Source organism: Nannobrachium achirus (assembly GCF_963921795.1).
Source record: "Nannobrachium achirus genome assembly, chromosome: 14".
Classification (NCBI taxonomy): domain Eukaryota; kingdom Metazoa; phylum Chordata; class Actinopteri; order Myctophiformes; family Myctophidae; genus Nannobrachium; species Nannobrachium achirus.
The window spans coordinates 17,827,256-17,841,816 of NC_137821.1; the positions used below are offsets into that span (position 1 = coordinate 17,827,256).

The 14,561-nt window shown below is 40.7% G+C and overlaps 1 protein-coding gene across 1 annotated transcript in view; it reads right to left on the minus strand.

Annotated features, from left to right (window-relative positions):
* The window catches only part of LOC308297864 (B-cell scaffold protein with ankyrin repeats-like), a gene marked incomplete at both ends in the record, with an annotated part of 55,737 nt that extends 42,256 nt beyond the window's left edge, over positions 1–13,481 (minus strand). The window contains 4 exons of the mRNA XM_080741430.1: positions 2,375–2,517; positions 3,702–3,840; positions 6,620–6,747; positions 13,082–13,481. Coding sequence (XP_080597556.1) covers positions 2,375–2,517; positions 3,702–3,840; positions 6,620–6,747; positions 13,082–13,481 — 810 coding nt within the window. The remainder of the gene's footprint in view (positions 1–2,374; positions 2,518–3,701; positions 3,841–6,619; positions 6,748–13,081) is intronic.
* Between the last annotated feature and the right edge of the window lie 1,080 nt (positions 13,482–14,561).

Below are 14,561 nucleotides of genomic sequence, written 5' to 3' on the forward strand. Positions count from 1 at the left end.
GTGAGACAATTACATGTCACTAGATTAGAGCACCATTTTGTCTGGACACTATGTACAGTATATACTGGGCTGCACATAAAACTAATAATAACATAAAATAAATTAACAATTTAATGAATTAATCAATCTTTATTTTGGGATGGTCGTAAATTATTTATACACTATTTCTATTTGGCCCATAGAGATGACCGCCAGCACTAGGGCTGTCACAATTATTACATAATCGTCTAATCGTGATTTTCTTGACATAATCGTGATTATTTTTCATAATCGTCATAATCGTTTCCATGTTGAAAAATGTTCATATATTTAAAAAAAAAGTCAAAAATAGTGGAAATAGCAGATCTACAAGCTCACAATGCGTCGCATCGCGACGCGTTGTGAGCTTGTAGATCGGCTATTTCCACTATCAAAGTTATTTTTTAAGTAGTAAGTTGTCAAATATGTCAGTAATTTCTTTGTATATTTAGGTTATGTGTCATATCTGCCATGTGCAACTTCAAAGCCTAAAAGCCAAACAGAAATGTAATTATCAACGACAAAAACACAATTAAATCGTCAATCGCCAATTATTTGAGTGACAATTAATCGTCATGTAAAATGTCATATCGTGACAGCCCTAGCCAGCACGCTAGTCTAAATGTCCACAAACAGACTTTTTTACTTTATTTTGATATGATAAGAGACAGACAAGGCAAAGAGGGATATTCCAAATCGAACTGGGGACATTTCTTGACAAATATTTGTGCACCCAAATTTAACGTACATGTAACATCCTATACTTTTAGGAATCTATCCACAACTTTCCAACGTCCCATTGTGCATTGCGCAGAATGTGCAGGCAGCTTCCAGCGCCGCAGCCGAGAGTGATCTACAAGCTCACAACAGTTGCATCTGCGACGCGACGTGAGCTTGTATGTCTGCTGTTAACCGGAAGTGTACCGCAAATAATGCCACAGTAAATTCTCGCGGAAACAGGTGGATATTAAATTATTATTGCATCATATGATGCATCATATGATGCAAAATGCATCATCATTCATGCTGAAATACTAAGATATCTCAAAACACAGATTGAACACAAACAATAACTCAGGATTGTGTTGATCGTGTCCCAAACAACAATAAAATAAGATCTGGTTGTCCCAGAGGTGAAGTGGGCCTTTAATACTGAGAAAAGTGATTTCTTTTGTTGTTACGGATGATACTGAAGATAGAACCCTGGCTGTTCACGTGATTTTGTGGAATATATTTTTGTTATTAAATCACCAGTTATCCTCCTTAGTTCTTTTAGTATAGAATAAAGTTAAGGATTACTCTGAAACGAAGAGGACGGTAGTTATGGCTCTCTGTCTAATGTTGCATAATAATGTATGTCCAACAAACAACCACAGACAAAATGACTTTGCACATTGTTAAAAAGCTTGCAAATTCAATTGTTGCGTAATGGGGGTTGGTTGCGTTTTAATCTTGTCTGCAAGTCATCAGTGTCATGTATTGGTAATTTAAAGTTGTAGCTCAGAGGATAACAACAACATTTTCTATTGTCTTCCATCCTCTTGGCAGGACAGTGCTTTGGCAATGGGAAGTGGGCAGCTCCTAGAGCTGCCTCATCAGCAGAATAAATCTAATCAGATTGAGTGTTCATGGCTGACTGGAGTCTCAAATGCTGCCATCTCTTCAGTTTCTGAGTGGAGATGGTAAACAGACCTTTGCATAGAGCTCCCAGAAAAGAATAGAAATACGCTGATGCAATTTCTCTACTGTTTTCCTTCACTTTCAGTTTTTTAACGATGTGGTGTGTGGACCAGTCATAAGCAGCACCCGGAATGAACTCGTCAGTAATAAGATGGGTAATGATGAGTAACATAGAGACACTGGTTACTACTGCATAAGGAGAAAGAAAAATATTTGACCCCATTTCCCCCTTGTTCCAATCTATTCAATGAGACAGATTTTGGTGGTGATTTTGGCGTGATTTTGGTGCGGGTAACCACTCTCCAGATTGTCAAATAACAGAAAGAGGCAAAAACAAAACAAGGTGTTGTGAGTGCGTACTGTAGATCAACTATTTTCACAATATTTATCAGTAGAATTGAGTCAAACTAAATGTAAGGCCTCAACTCCTACAATTACAAGTGCTTGTCAGGTTGGGAGGTCACCAGTTCAATTATGATTATTTTGGGGGGTCCCCAGTTCAAATATGATTATTCATGGCCCGAAAAGGTTGAGGACCACTTGAATGGATGGATGGATAGATGGATGGATAGATATGTTGAACATTTATACAGTGGGGGCTATGGAGTCCATAAAGTAAGCCTAATCAAAGTCAATTTGCTATGACATTAAAATGTTTAAAAAACCTCTGTCTTACCTGGCACATGAAAATGACAGGGTCTGCTACCATCGTCAGAAGGTGTGCAACCTCTGCCATAACAGTGTAGTACTGCAAGTGTGCTTTCCTCACTTCAACTCCAGCACAATACAGGGTCACGCTAACATTTCCTGTGGGAAAATCTGTGGTGGACAACACAATTCACTGTGAGATTTACAGCTGCGAACCACTGATTCAGAACACTTTCCGCAATGGAATAATGATTAAAATCTGCCTTTACTACCCTGAAAACCTTGCACACCTAAGTGAAAGAGACCGTTGTAATAAGCATTCCCTATGGCCAGGCTGAAGTGTGTGTGCGCGCGTGTGTGCATGTGCGTCTGTCTGTCTGTCTGTATTTTCGGGGCTAATCAAATCACGGAAAACTGGACTGGACTGATCAGGAAGTCACTCAACCCCAAATTGTCAAACCGGCCTTACAGTGGCGCTGAACCAGCCCTCTTGACGTTTGGAGCTTTCTTCCAACCTTAGGTCGTACAATCAAAAGTTTCCCCTGGATTTCTTGGATCATGCAACTCCCTACATAGGCCACAGCCATTTCCACCTAACTAGATTTTCTGCCATTTAGCTTTCTCTTCAAAACAACCTTATTTTTACTCCAGATTTTGTCCAAAACTCCACACAATTCGCTACACATTATCTCTGGAGAGTCATGTTACAAATGTGTACAGTATGTATCTGCATCATATAGCGTTTTGATATTCCACACCGATTGGCTATAATTGGCTTCCAGATTTTGCAGGAGGAGCCTATGTTACGAGGCTCCCTCGTAAAAGAGATCTTGTATTTCAATGAGATTTTCCCGCTATAAATAAAGATGAAAAGCCAAAAAGCATTATTGAATGCAAGTTTTAGCACCTATAGAAACAATTTCAAATGCTACAAGTGGTGCTCTTTGTTGCAGAAACCACTTTTTTTTTTGTAATATTGTACCTGGTCAGGGGTGTCGCACCAATATACAAGCTCACAGTGTGCCACCGAGTGCCGCGCTGCGAGCTTGTAGATCTGCTATTTTTGAAAAATCGCAGATCTACAAAAGTCTTTGAATATTTCAAATCCTAAGGTTTTTTTGAAAAACCTATCTTTCTATGTCAGTGGTGCTCAAACTTTTTCATGTGAAGAACCCCCAAAAGTACATGTATTTGGCCACGGACCCCCATCTCAAAATATTTCGTTTCAGGGACCCCCCCCTCAGAATTTGCGCACATTTTCACGACTCAAAAATAGCAGATCTACAAGCTTGCAGCTATTATTCAATAGCTAAAGTATAAAATAATTAAGGCCCCTCCACCTAGGGCCCCTGTACCTGGTGCATTGACACAGAGGGTCTGCTCATTCCAGTGGACGGGCTTCACTCTCACACTGTGACTTTCATGGCTGAACTGGACCTCTGCGTCAGCACTGGCTGCTGTATCTTTTAAAAGAATGAACACCTCAGCAGAACCCTGCATGGGGAAGAAAAGAAAACACATTGTAGGCCTACTGTGTTCTACTGGGTTCCATGTGTACTTGATAGAGGACTATAGGGGGTGCCATGCCATAGACCTTATTCACACCGTGGCCATCTTGGATCACATGACTTCCTGGGATAGCAGCCTGCATTACAAACCATTGTGAACAATGGAGCGATGGTCCCAAAATATGAGTTCTATTCAACCAATTTCTTTTTACCAAATTGACAAATGGGCAGATGACAACATCAACATCCCAAAAATTATTAAATAGAAGGGTACATCCACAATATTCATGGTAGTTAGGTTACACTGTTACTCTGTACAAAGACTTGCTACAGTATCTGTGCAGACTAGTGCTTGCTCTGCCATCATATAGTTAATATTACTGTACTGTAATTTTTGCATATTAATCAGGAACAATCTAACGACAAATAGTTAATATGATGGTGGAGCAAGCACTGCACAGATAGCAAGTCTTCGTACACAGTAAGGTGGCAACCTAACTTACCTTGAATATCGTTAACATGGATGTAATCAATCTACTGTAGCCCATCTATTTAATCCTTTTGGGGATGTTGTCATCTGCCCATTTGTCAATTGGTCAAAAGAAATTGGTTGAACAGAACTCATATTTTGGGACCATCGCTCCATTGTTCACAATGGTTTGTAATGCAGGCTGCTATCCCAGGAAGTCATGTGATCCAAGATGGCTGCCGTGTGGATAAGGTCTATTAGACGGTCCATTGGTCCAAAGTACCATTGTTCCGACCAGTGTTCATTTTGTCAGCAAATTTTGGATTAGTTTAGTCGTTGTCTTTTGAATAACACTTAATTTAGCTTTAGTCATATTTTAGTCATCTGAAAAGTTTTAGTTTTAGTCCAGTTTTAGTCGACTAAATATCATAATCTGCTGTTGATTTTACACTGATTTTACACTTGGTTGCATGCTGAAAATAGTCGATCTACATACACGCTCACAATGTGTTGTAGCGCAACAAGTTGTGAGCTTGTAGATCTGCTATGTTCAGAGCAAAAACCTGAGCACCCAAACTTTTAGTTCTACTGCATCTCTACCTCACTAGTCCCTTCATTTAGTTTATTTTTTGGTTCTGACAACCCCCTATATAACTAAGTCTAACCCCAGGGGAAGGCAACCTTTATTATCAAAAGAGCAAATTCTATCCCAAGAATTAATAAATAATCTGTCTGAAGTCACAAAATGTTTGCTTTGCTTATTTGTGCTTTTTCTGGCAATGTCTTTCATATTACTTCTTTTATTGTTTGCTACTTTCTCAAAGCAGATCAAGTGGAGTAAAGTTTCTTTGTATTCATTACTAAAAAAAGAATTGTATGATGCCATACAATTCTAGAGAATTGTAGGAATGACTGAAATAAACTAAACTAAAAAAAAGTATACTGTACCAGTAAAGCCAGCAGCGTTGGTGGTGAAAGCAAACAATTATAATATCCAAGCATTGTTATTACATTCTTTTTATTATCTGGTGTATAGATAAAAATAAATAAAAACTCTTCCGTGATAGTGTTTTTCCGCACTATTGAACAGTAGAGTGTCACGATTCCAATTCGAATCGCGAATCGAACCGAAATTGACGTTCAATTCAGTGAATCGAAATCACAACCCGAATCGCGATTCACAACACACAAAATGTCAGTTGTTAGGGCATAAAACCCAAAGTTTATATTGTTTATGTTAAACCTTTTGTTATTCTCATTCTCATGTGTTATTATTCAAATAAAAGTGAGTTATTGAGAAGTGTTTTTTTTATATAAATCAAGACAATATCCTAAATTAATGGTCATATATATAGCTCTCAGTGCCGAAAAAAGGAGGTTTAAAAAAATACTATATTCTATATTGTATCGAAAATCGAATCGGATTGAATCGTGACCTTATAGAACCGAAAGTTGAATCGAATCGTGGATTAGGCATATCGTAGTCTCTCTATTACAGACTTCCGCATTGCTGCAAAAGTGAAAAGAGCGACCGAACTTTTCCTTGACGATGCCTATAGCCAGATTGGGCATATCGTGACAGCCTTACTGAACAGTGAACGTGAACGAATCATTTGAACAGATCATTGCCGTGGTGTGAACTAGGGCATTCACCAAATATTCGAATATTCGAATATCAAAGTCACTATTCGACGTTGTTCACCGAAGTCGAATATTCGCTTATTTTTTTTTATTTTTTTTGTTTTATCTTTAAAAATATATAGTTTAGAAAGCTTGGCTAGATAGGAAGTCATAAGAATGAGTTGTCAATGCTCCTGGCGGATGAATTTGTTAATGCTCTATACCAGGGCTTCTCAAACCTTCTTAGGCCGTGACCCCCAAAATAAACATATTTGAACTGGGGACCCCCACCCTGACAAGCACTTGGAATTGTAGGTATTACATTTAATGTGACTCGGTTCCACAGATAAATATTGTGAAAATAGCAGATCTACATGCTCACAAGGCCTCGCAACGCGAGGCGCTGTGAGCATGTAGATCTCTTGCTTACTTAATATTTGACAGTTTGGGCAGTCCTGTTGAATATTCGACTATTCGAATACTTTGAGGTTGAATAATTCGAATACTAAAAATCACTATTCGTGAATGCCCTAGTAGTGTGAACGTGGACGAAACGAGCGGTTTTGCCCACCACACTACTCCACTACAGCAGCAGATAACCTAACCCTAACTGTCAGAATAATGGGCTGTCAGAATACTGGTATAAGCCCCCTCGGGGACCAGGTGAGTGTCTCACCCCACAGGGAATTCTGTCTGGGACGAGCACCATGTTGGATCTGACATTGGTCGCTGCTCGTGCACAGCTCTGTTGTTCCTCCCTCGCATGTGTTCCCGCCGGCCTGCTTGGCAAGGAATTAGCATTTCCTGTTGTGGATGAAAAATACACAAACAAACGAGATGGAATTATGACACAGTGTTTTTTCAACATTATTCTCTGGGCGTTTTTTTTTTTTTTTTCGTGCTCCTAATTAGTTTGTGCAAAGCTTTTTTGGAAAAACTATTTTAATGAGACCCGTCCCCGTCTGTCTTTGTATACAGTATGAGGTTGTCTGTTTATTAAATTTGCAGATGCAGCTTGTTATTATGTAAGTTAATATGCCTTGTTGGATAATACACAGCAGATCCAGAGTGATCATTTATTTAACTCTGACAGTGGAAAGATGATTTAGCCTCACACAGGGTCACTTAGAGCAGTGGTCCTCAACCTGTGGGTCGGGACCCCCAAATTATTTTTGCGGGTCCCCAGATGATTAACTTAACGTGCAACAGTGTTTTCTCTCGCAACAGTAAACAATACAGTTTAAGTGTATAGATGGTATCTGCACATTTCTGCCTTTTGAAAATAAATATCTACAAGCACACAATGCGGCAGCGTCACAATGCTTGTAGATCTACTATTTTCAAAAGATTTATTTGAAAACGTGTGAAATGGGACATTCTGCATAATGACAGAGCACTTTTACTTTTCGTAAATCTTTATGCCAATACTTTTGTACTTTTACTCAAGTACATTTTGAACCCTGGACTTTTACATGTAACTGAGTATGTATATGTTGCAGTATTGATACTTTTACTCAAGTAAAATAAAAAAAACATACTTTTTCCACCACTGATCAGGACACATTTGTGGGTTGCGGACAGACTTTTGTGGGTTGCGAGTAAATATAATTTTTTATGGATATAATAAGTGAACGTTTGGTAAAATTAGACGAACAAAATAGCAACTCTACAAGCTCGTAAAGCTGTAAGCTTGTAGATCGGCAAAGCATAAAGGGGCTTAAGTGCTACAAAAAGATAGCAGGTATAAACATAAAACCTAGCTTCTGTCTAATGAAAATGCTTCGTGAATAACACAGTCTGTGGATGCGTAAACGTTTACATTGTCATAGTTAAATGACCACTCTGACGATGTAAGAAAGGTGGAAGGGGGAAGGGATATACCGGTAGGTTCACAGTGTCAGATTCAAACCCACGTCATGATGGTGTGCTGATGTGGTATGTGCACTTATCCTTTTCTGTGTCCTTCATTCTTAAGTATAGTGTGGGTGCCTAGTTATTCAGAACTGGAAGATATTTTACCTTTGATTTCTGGGAAAAATTGGTGTGGTCGGAAGGTTTTCAGCATAAATTTTGGCCAGTCACAAAAATGTTTAAAGAGTGGTTACCCGTGGCTATAGGGATACGCCGCCGTGTTGGAGGCGTGACAACACAAAGAGAGGCTGTAATACTGTGTAATTTCAACTCCCATTCTACTGCACAGACCTCATTATTTTCCTAGTTCTGTCAGGAAGAGACTGTTTCAACATGGTTCAGTTTTCCCTCAGAACCATAGAACCATATCGTCGTTGTCGGGTGAAAACCTTGTATGTCCAAAACCGTTCGTTTTGCGTTTATCATTTTAAAAATGACAAATGACGATGACAAATTTGAAACTTGGAGATATGAGGTTTCCACCCGACAATGACGATATGGTGGACAAAGTACTCAACCCTAGTACTTGAGTCAGTCCAAGTCTGGATACTCCTTTGAAATATTGAAATATTACTCAGTTACGTAAGTGAAAGTTGCTCTGTAAAAATTGTACGTGAGCTAAAGTACTGGAGTACTTGCTTTTAAAAATATGTAAGTATTCAAGTACAATATAAATTACAAAGTGCATTTTGTTTTTGATATCAATGCATTGCCATATTGCCATTTTGATATTTCCCCCCCACAATTAAAAGATTTTCCAGGAATGTTCAACAAATATCAATCAATAATAGTGAAAATAGTTCTACGATAACACGTCGTAGATCATCTGTTTTCACTATACAGTATTTGAAATAGGGCCAATGTTTTCAATTCATACTCCACCATATCTTTTCCCTCCTAGAAATGTAGTTAAGGCCAAGAGTACATTAGTCTTTGAAATCAACTAAAATATACGGTAGGTACTCAAAAATATACAAATTAAAGTATAGTAGCCAAGTAAATGTACTTTGTTACTGGCCAACCCCACTGACCGTGAGTGACTTCACTCCTAACCGTTACGTGACAGAGCTCCGTTTTGTGTTATCGGGATTTGTTTCAAAGAGTGATTCAAAAGATTTCTCGTGTCACAACCAGATGTGTTCTGCAGCGTTTGGCAAAAAAAAGATGGAGAGAAAAAAAGAACGCAGCAGGAAACATTCAGTCAAATTAATGATTGGAGTCACAAATTCCAATGATTTCCAGAACAATAACCCAACTTGCAATCACCTTCAAAAATAGCAGACGAACAAGCTCGAAGCTTGAAGATCTGTTATTTTTACTTTTATTTTAAATCATGGCAATTTGTGCACATTGAATACTTTCTACTTTCGGTACTTTAAAGGGGAGAACCACCCATTTTCAACATTGAACTATGTCAGGGTTCCCCAATTAGTTTTCCCCAAGGGCCGAATTATGTCTAGGGTACCAAGCCGAGGGCCACAACATTGCAGGGGGTGACAGCGGCGTTCCCGCTACTCCAGCGACTGCGACAGTTCAGATATCGTCGTTGTCGGGTGAAAATCTTGTATGTCCAAAACTATTCGTTTTGCATTAATCATTTAAAAAATGATTTAAACTAGTGAAAACAGCCGATCTACAAGCACACAACGCCTCGCGGTGCGAGGCGTTGTGTGCTTGTAGATCTGCTGTTTTCACTACTTTTGTGCGATGGCCTTGTATGATTTGCGAAAGAACGTACAAATTTGGAGATACGAGATTTCCACCCGACAACGACGATATACTAGTGTTGTTGCTGCTCTTATACCACCATTATTACTGGGGTTGGTGGGAGCCAGACAGTAGCCCCCGCGGCCGCCTATTGGGGAACCCTGAACTATGTCATTAATATACCTTTGAGTTGTTAAACCCCAAAATCAATCCTCCAGTTATAGGCAACAGAGGGGGAGGACTTTTTTCTTATTTTCCACACTCAAAGGTATATTACCCTGCAAGCGAAATTACATCATGATGATGTTATGATAACATCCTCCCGTGACTCCGGTGACGTTCAGAACTAGACCAGATCACAGACCATAATATGGGCTGTGATCTGGCCTAGTCCCATAATATGGGGATGATCTTGATGTCATTACCAGGAAGTCATATGGACTATAGGATTATTGTTATTGTTTGTAATGTTTGTTGAAATATGAGCATGTAAGGTTATATTCTGGAACATATCTGACTAGTTATGATATTTATCTGGCCTCGATCGGACCGTCTCTGATTAATCCAGTGCGTCTGTTTTTGTGGGCAGGATTTATGTTGGTTGAAATCAGGTGATATTCTAGGCCAGATCTGACTAGTCTTGATCTGGCCCCAATCGAGACGTCACTGATTGGTCCTGACCGTGCTTGCTGGGTAATGACATAGTTCAATATTGAAAATGGGTGGTTCTCCCCTTTAAGTACAATATGATACCAATACTTTTGTAAAATAAAATAAAATAGAATACTGGACTAAAATATTGTAATTGACCGAGTGACTGACTGACTGAGTGACTGACTAAATAAATACATTGTGGGGAGGGGGATGTTTACTCAGTCATAACCAATAAAAACAGGTTGGGTCACTCACGACCCTTTGTTTGGGAAACACTGGCATAGAGCAAACAGTGACTAACTATACTGAGTCTCATTAGTCACTAGTGAAGGGTCGTCTGGATTTGCATGGCAACAGATTACTGATCTCCAGTGACGACAAGGAAACTTTAGTCATTTGCATGAGATGGTCCCCGACACACGCCACATAATCCTAACTTTTATTCATCTGTGTTGTTTTATACAAATATCTCAATAAGGAAAAACAGAGAGGGCCCTCTGCAGCTGGTACAAAAACGAATATGTTAATTGTTTGTCTTTTGCCGCATGCTTTTGCCGCATGCCATGCAGTTTTTCTTAAAGCGAAAGTAAGGGTCAATTTAGAACGATGCTCCGAAGTTTATTTACAGCAGCACAAACAGAACCACGTTTCGACCTCGCGGTCTTCTTCAGTTTAATTAACCTGAAGAATTCCAGCAGTTTGCTCAGCACCGAAGGCGGAGAATGTGTGTTATTTTCTCCCAGCTGTTCTTAGGGGAATTGAAACAGAAACTTATTTTTTATTCTTTTTTCCCCCAGTTCATCTCCTTGACAGGTTGACAACAATGAGGCCAAACCTGTCCAAGGGACGTCTATGTTAACACATCTGTTGCCAACCCCGAGTTTCCCGAGTTTGTATTGATACCAACGCTGTGCCAACCCCGAGTTTCCCGAGTTTGTATTGATACCAACGCTGTGCCAACCCCGAGTTTCCCGAGTTTGGGCCGTTTTTGAAAAAAAAAAAAATTTTTTTTTTTTCAAAGTTTAAAAAAAAATATTTTTTGGACCTCCAGAAATGTATTAGGCATGATCGCGATCGCGAAATTGCATGTTTAACCCCCATACCAACCCATTCTTTCAAACATGGCAGCCATGTTTGTTTACATCTGAAGAAAACATAATGGCCCATAAATCATGAATGCCTGAACGGATTTCCAAGCGGATTTTTTTGTCTGAAAGCTGTGAACAGCATCTACACACGTGGTGCATCATCTAGGCATGGGCGTGCACTTTTTACACAATTGCACAATTACATGGAAGTCTATGGTAACCATGGCAACGCGAGACATTGAAGAGAAAAAATCATTGCAACATAAGTGTTAATGATGAGGGAGAACATTCCTGCTTTTCTTGCTTTTTTCCAAAAGTCAAAATCGCAAGGCACACATGTATTTTTACTTAAAAAAATAACCATGTGTCCAAAACAAGTGTGTCCCGACTCCCTAGTGTAGCGGTCCTGGCACCTAGGCTGCTAATGCAGCCTGACAGTGTGACAAGGCCTTTCGTTTGACTCCTGATCCCGATGACCTTTGCTGCATGTCACTCCCCATCTCTCTCTCTCTAAACCAGGGGTTTTCAAAGTGGGTGACGGGGCACCCTGGGGTGCCGTGACGGCAGTCCAGGGGTGCCGCGAGATAATTTGATAATATTTGGAAATTATTTGGACACTTGAAAAAACATTATCTCAACATTTTCCTCGCAACATAATCGCTAAAATATCGTCACTGTCAGGCAGAAACCTCGTATCTCCAAGATTCAAATGTGTACGTATTTTGGTAAAGCAAAGCCCTGCTTCATCATACAAGACTGTCGCACAAAACTAGTGAAAACAGCCGATCTACAAGCACACAAGCACACAACGCCTCGCATCGCGAGGCGTTGTGTGCTTGTAGATCTGCTGTTTTCACTAGTTTAGTATATTTTATAGATGATAAATACAAAACGAACGGTTTTGGACATACAAGGTTTCCACCCGACAACGACGATATGCTATAAATATAAGGTGCTGGGAGTGAAAATTATAATGTAGGGGTGCCTCGGATTAAAACAAATATGCATGGGGTGCGGGTGCCCTGAGAAAAAAAAGTTTGGGAACCCCTGCTCTAAACAATGCTAAAATCAAGTGAAAGGTGAAACTGTGACTGCCATTGACGATTGAACTTCCTCTGTTAAATGGACACTTTGACCGGTCATATTCGACACATTGTAGTCAGGCCTGGAATCGAACCTGGGGCAACTGGGTAGTACTCCTGCCCCTAATTTCAATGGTGCTTTAAACTGGTGGAAAACGCAAGCCAGGTTCCCGTCTGGTTCCGTGAAAGCACCAAGGTTCGAAGCATCTAGACCAGTGGTTCTCAACCTGTGGGTCAGGACCCCCAAGGGGGTCCCCACATTATTTAGGGGGGTCCCCAGATGATTAACTTAATGTGTAACATTGTTTTCTCACTCAAACAGTAAACAAACCAACATAAAGTTTAAGTGTATATAGAGCTTATATGCACACTTCTAAAGGGACAATTTAAGGACTTTTCAATATCTCTAAAATGACAAATTAAACCATTGGCCAAATTGTCAAAAATTAGAGGCAGAAATTGTGAAAATAGGGCTCAACGCCTCGCAAGTTGCTATACAGAATGTAATGCCTCAACCCTTAGTGCTCGTCAGGGTGGGGGGGTCCCCAGTTAAAATATGATTATTTTGGGGGTCGCGGCCTGAAAAGCTTGAGAACCACTGATCTAGAACGGAAACCAGTTCAAGAACCAAAGTTCTTTTGGTAGAAAAGGGGCCACTTGGGTGGGTTGTATGTGGAATGCGTCGGTTTCCGTTACCTTTCCTCACGATGTCCGTCACGGCGGACAGGTAGTCGTTGGCGTCCTGCTCGCTGGAGACCTGCAGGCACTCGTCGCCCTGCAGGGGCACCAGCTCCAGCAGCGGCGCCAGGCTCTCCACGCCGCACAGGAGCACCACCACGCGCGGCGCCGGGCTCAGCACGCGGGCCAGGAAGAAGCGCCGCAGCTGGCACAGGCCCTCCAGCATGCCTCTGGTCAGGATCAGGAGCTTGCACTTGTACCGGGCCAGGCTCAGGAAGTCCTCCCTCCGGCTGGACACCGTGGCGATGTCGTAGCAGCAGATCCCGCCCTCGCGGACGGGGCCGGTGAAGATGGAGCGCAGATACGTGGCCCACTGCTGCGCCTCCGTCTCGTAGACGATGAGCAGGTCCTCTGCTGTGTGAAAGAACCAGTTGTTTTGGATGAAATGGCACAGTGGTTTTCAACCAGTGGTCCTTGAGGGGGTTCCAGGTTGTCCCCAGCTAAATGATGGACAGTGGACCATCATAGAGTGCATTATACTATAGAGAGTGTAAAATGACACCAAATGGATGGGTCCATTTGTTTTCATTTTATGCTCTCAAGTGTTAGAATATTGTTAAACATTTGCATTACTTCATTTACAAGAAGTCTACACTAGGGATGGGACGATATGAAAATGCCATATCACGATTAATGTGGCAAAAGAAATCGCGATTTACAATATTAGTCAAAATCCGTTATCCTGGGGCGGAACGTCAATTTTGCCAAAAAATAGCCAATCTACAAGCTCACAACGCATCGCAACGCATGGCAAAGACATTTGATAGAGAGTGAAAAAAGACTGTATCAAGTACGTATACTAAAGGAATTCATCCCAGTAAATGACGGAGGACGATATCACGATATGTTAAATCTCCACGATACGATTATCGTGAGTGTTTTTTATCACGATAAACGATAATATCAATTATCGTCCCATCCCTAGTCTACACTAGGGGAGGCTCTCTCCATTCCGACATGTCGCCACTCCGAAATTGACTTCTTATTGTCGGAGTGGCGACACTCCCATGGGCCTAAGGTTTAGGGTTAGGGTTAGAGATAGGGTTAGTGTCGGAATGGAGATTGGAGACATGTCGGAAAGGAGACATGTCCGAGTGGAGAGATGCACTCCTACACTAGTAGAGAACATAGAAGAATTGTTATTTTGGTCAATGTTTTGCCCGTTATCTCTCCTATGGTACCAACATCAATACAGCATGGCATTGTGGATAAAAAAGTGGCCCAAATCTTATCAAACGATAACAAAATGTACAAAGCTTTAATTGGGTCTGAGAGGCTTAATCTCATCAAACTGTGGTCTTTGGCTCAAATGCCCTATAAATAATGGACCTTGATATGAGAAGGGTTGAAAACCACTGAAATATCAGAATGTTATGAATGCTCACCAGAGTCACCACCCTTGGAGTAAAGGTACTGCAGAGGTGCCCCTGAGCAAGGC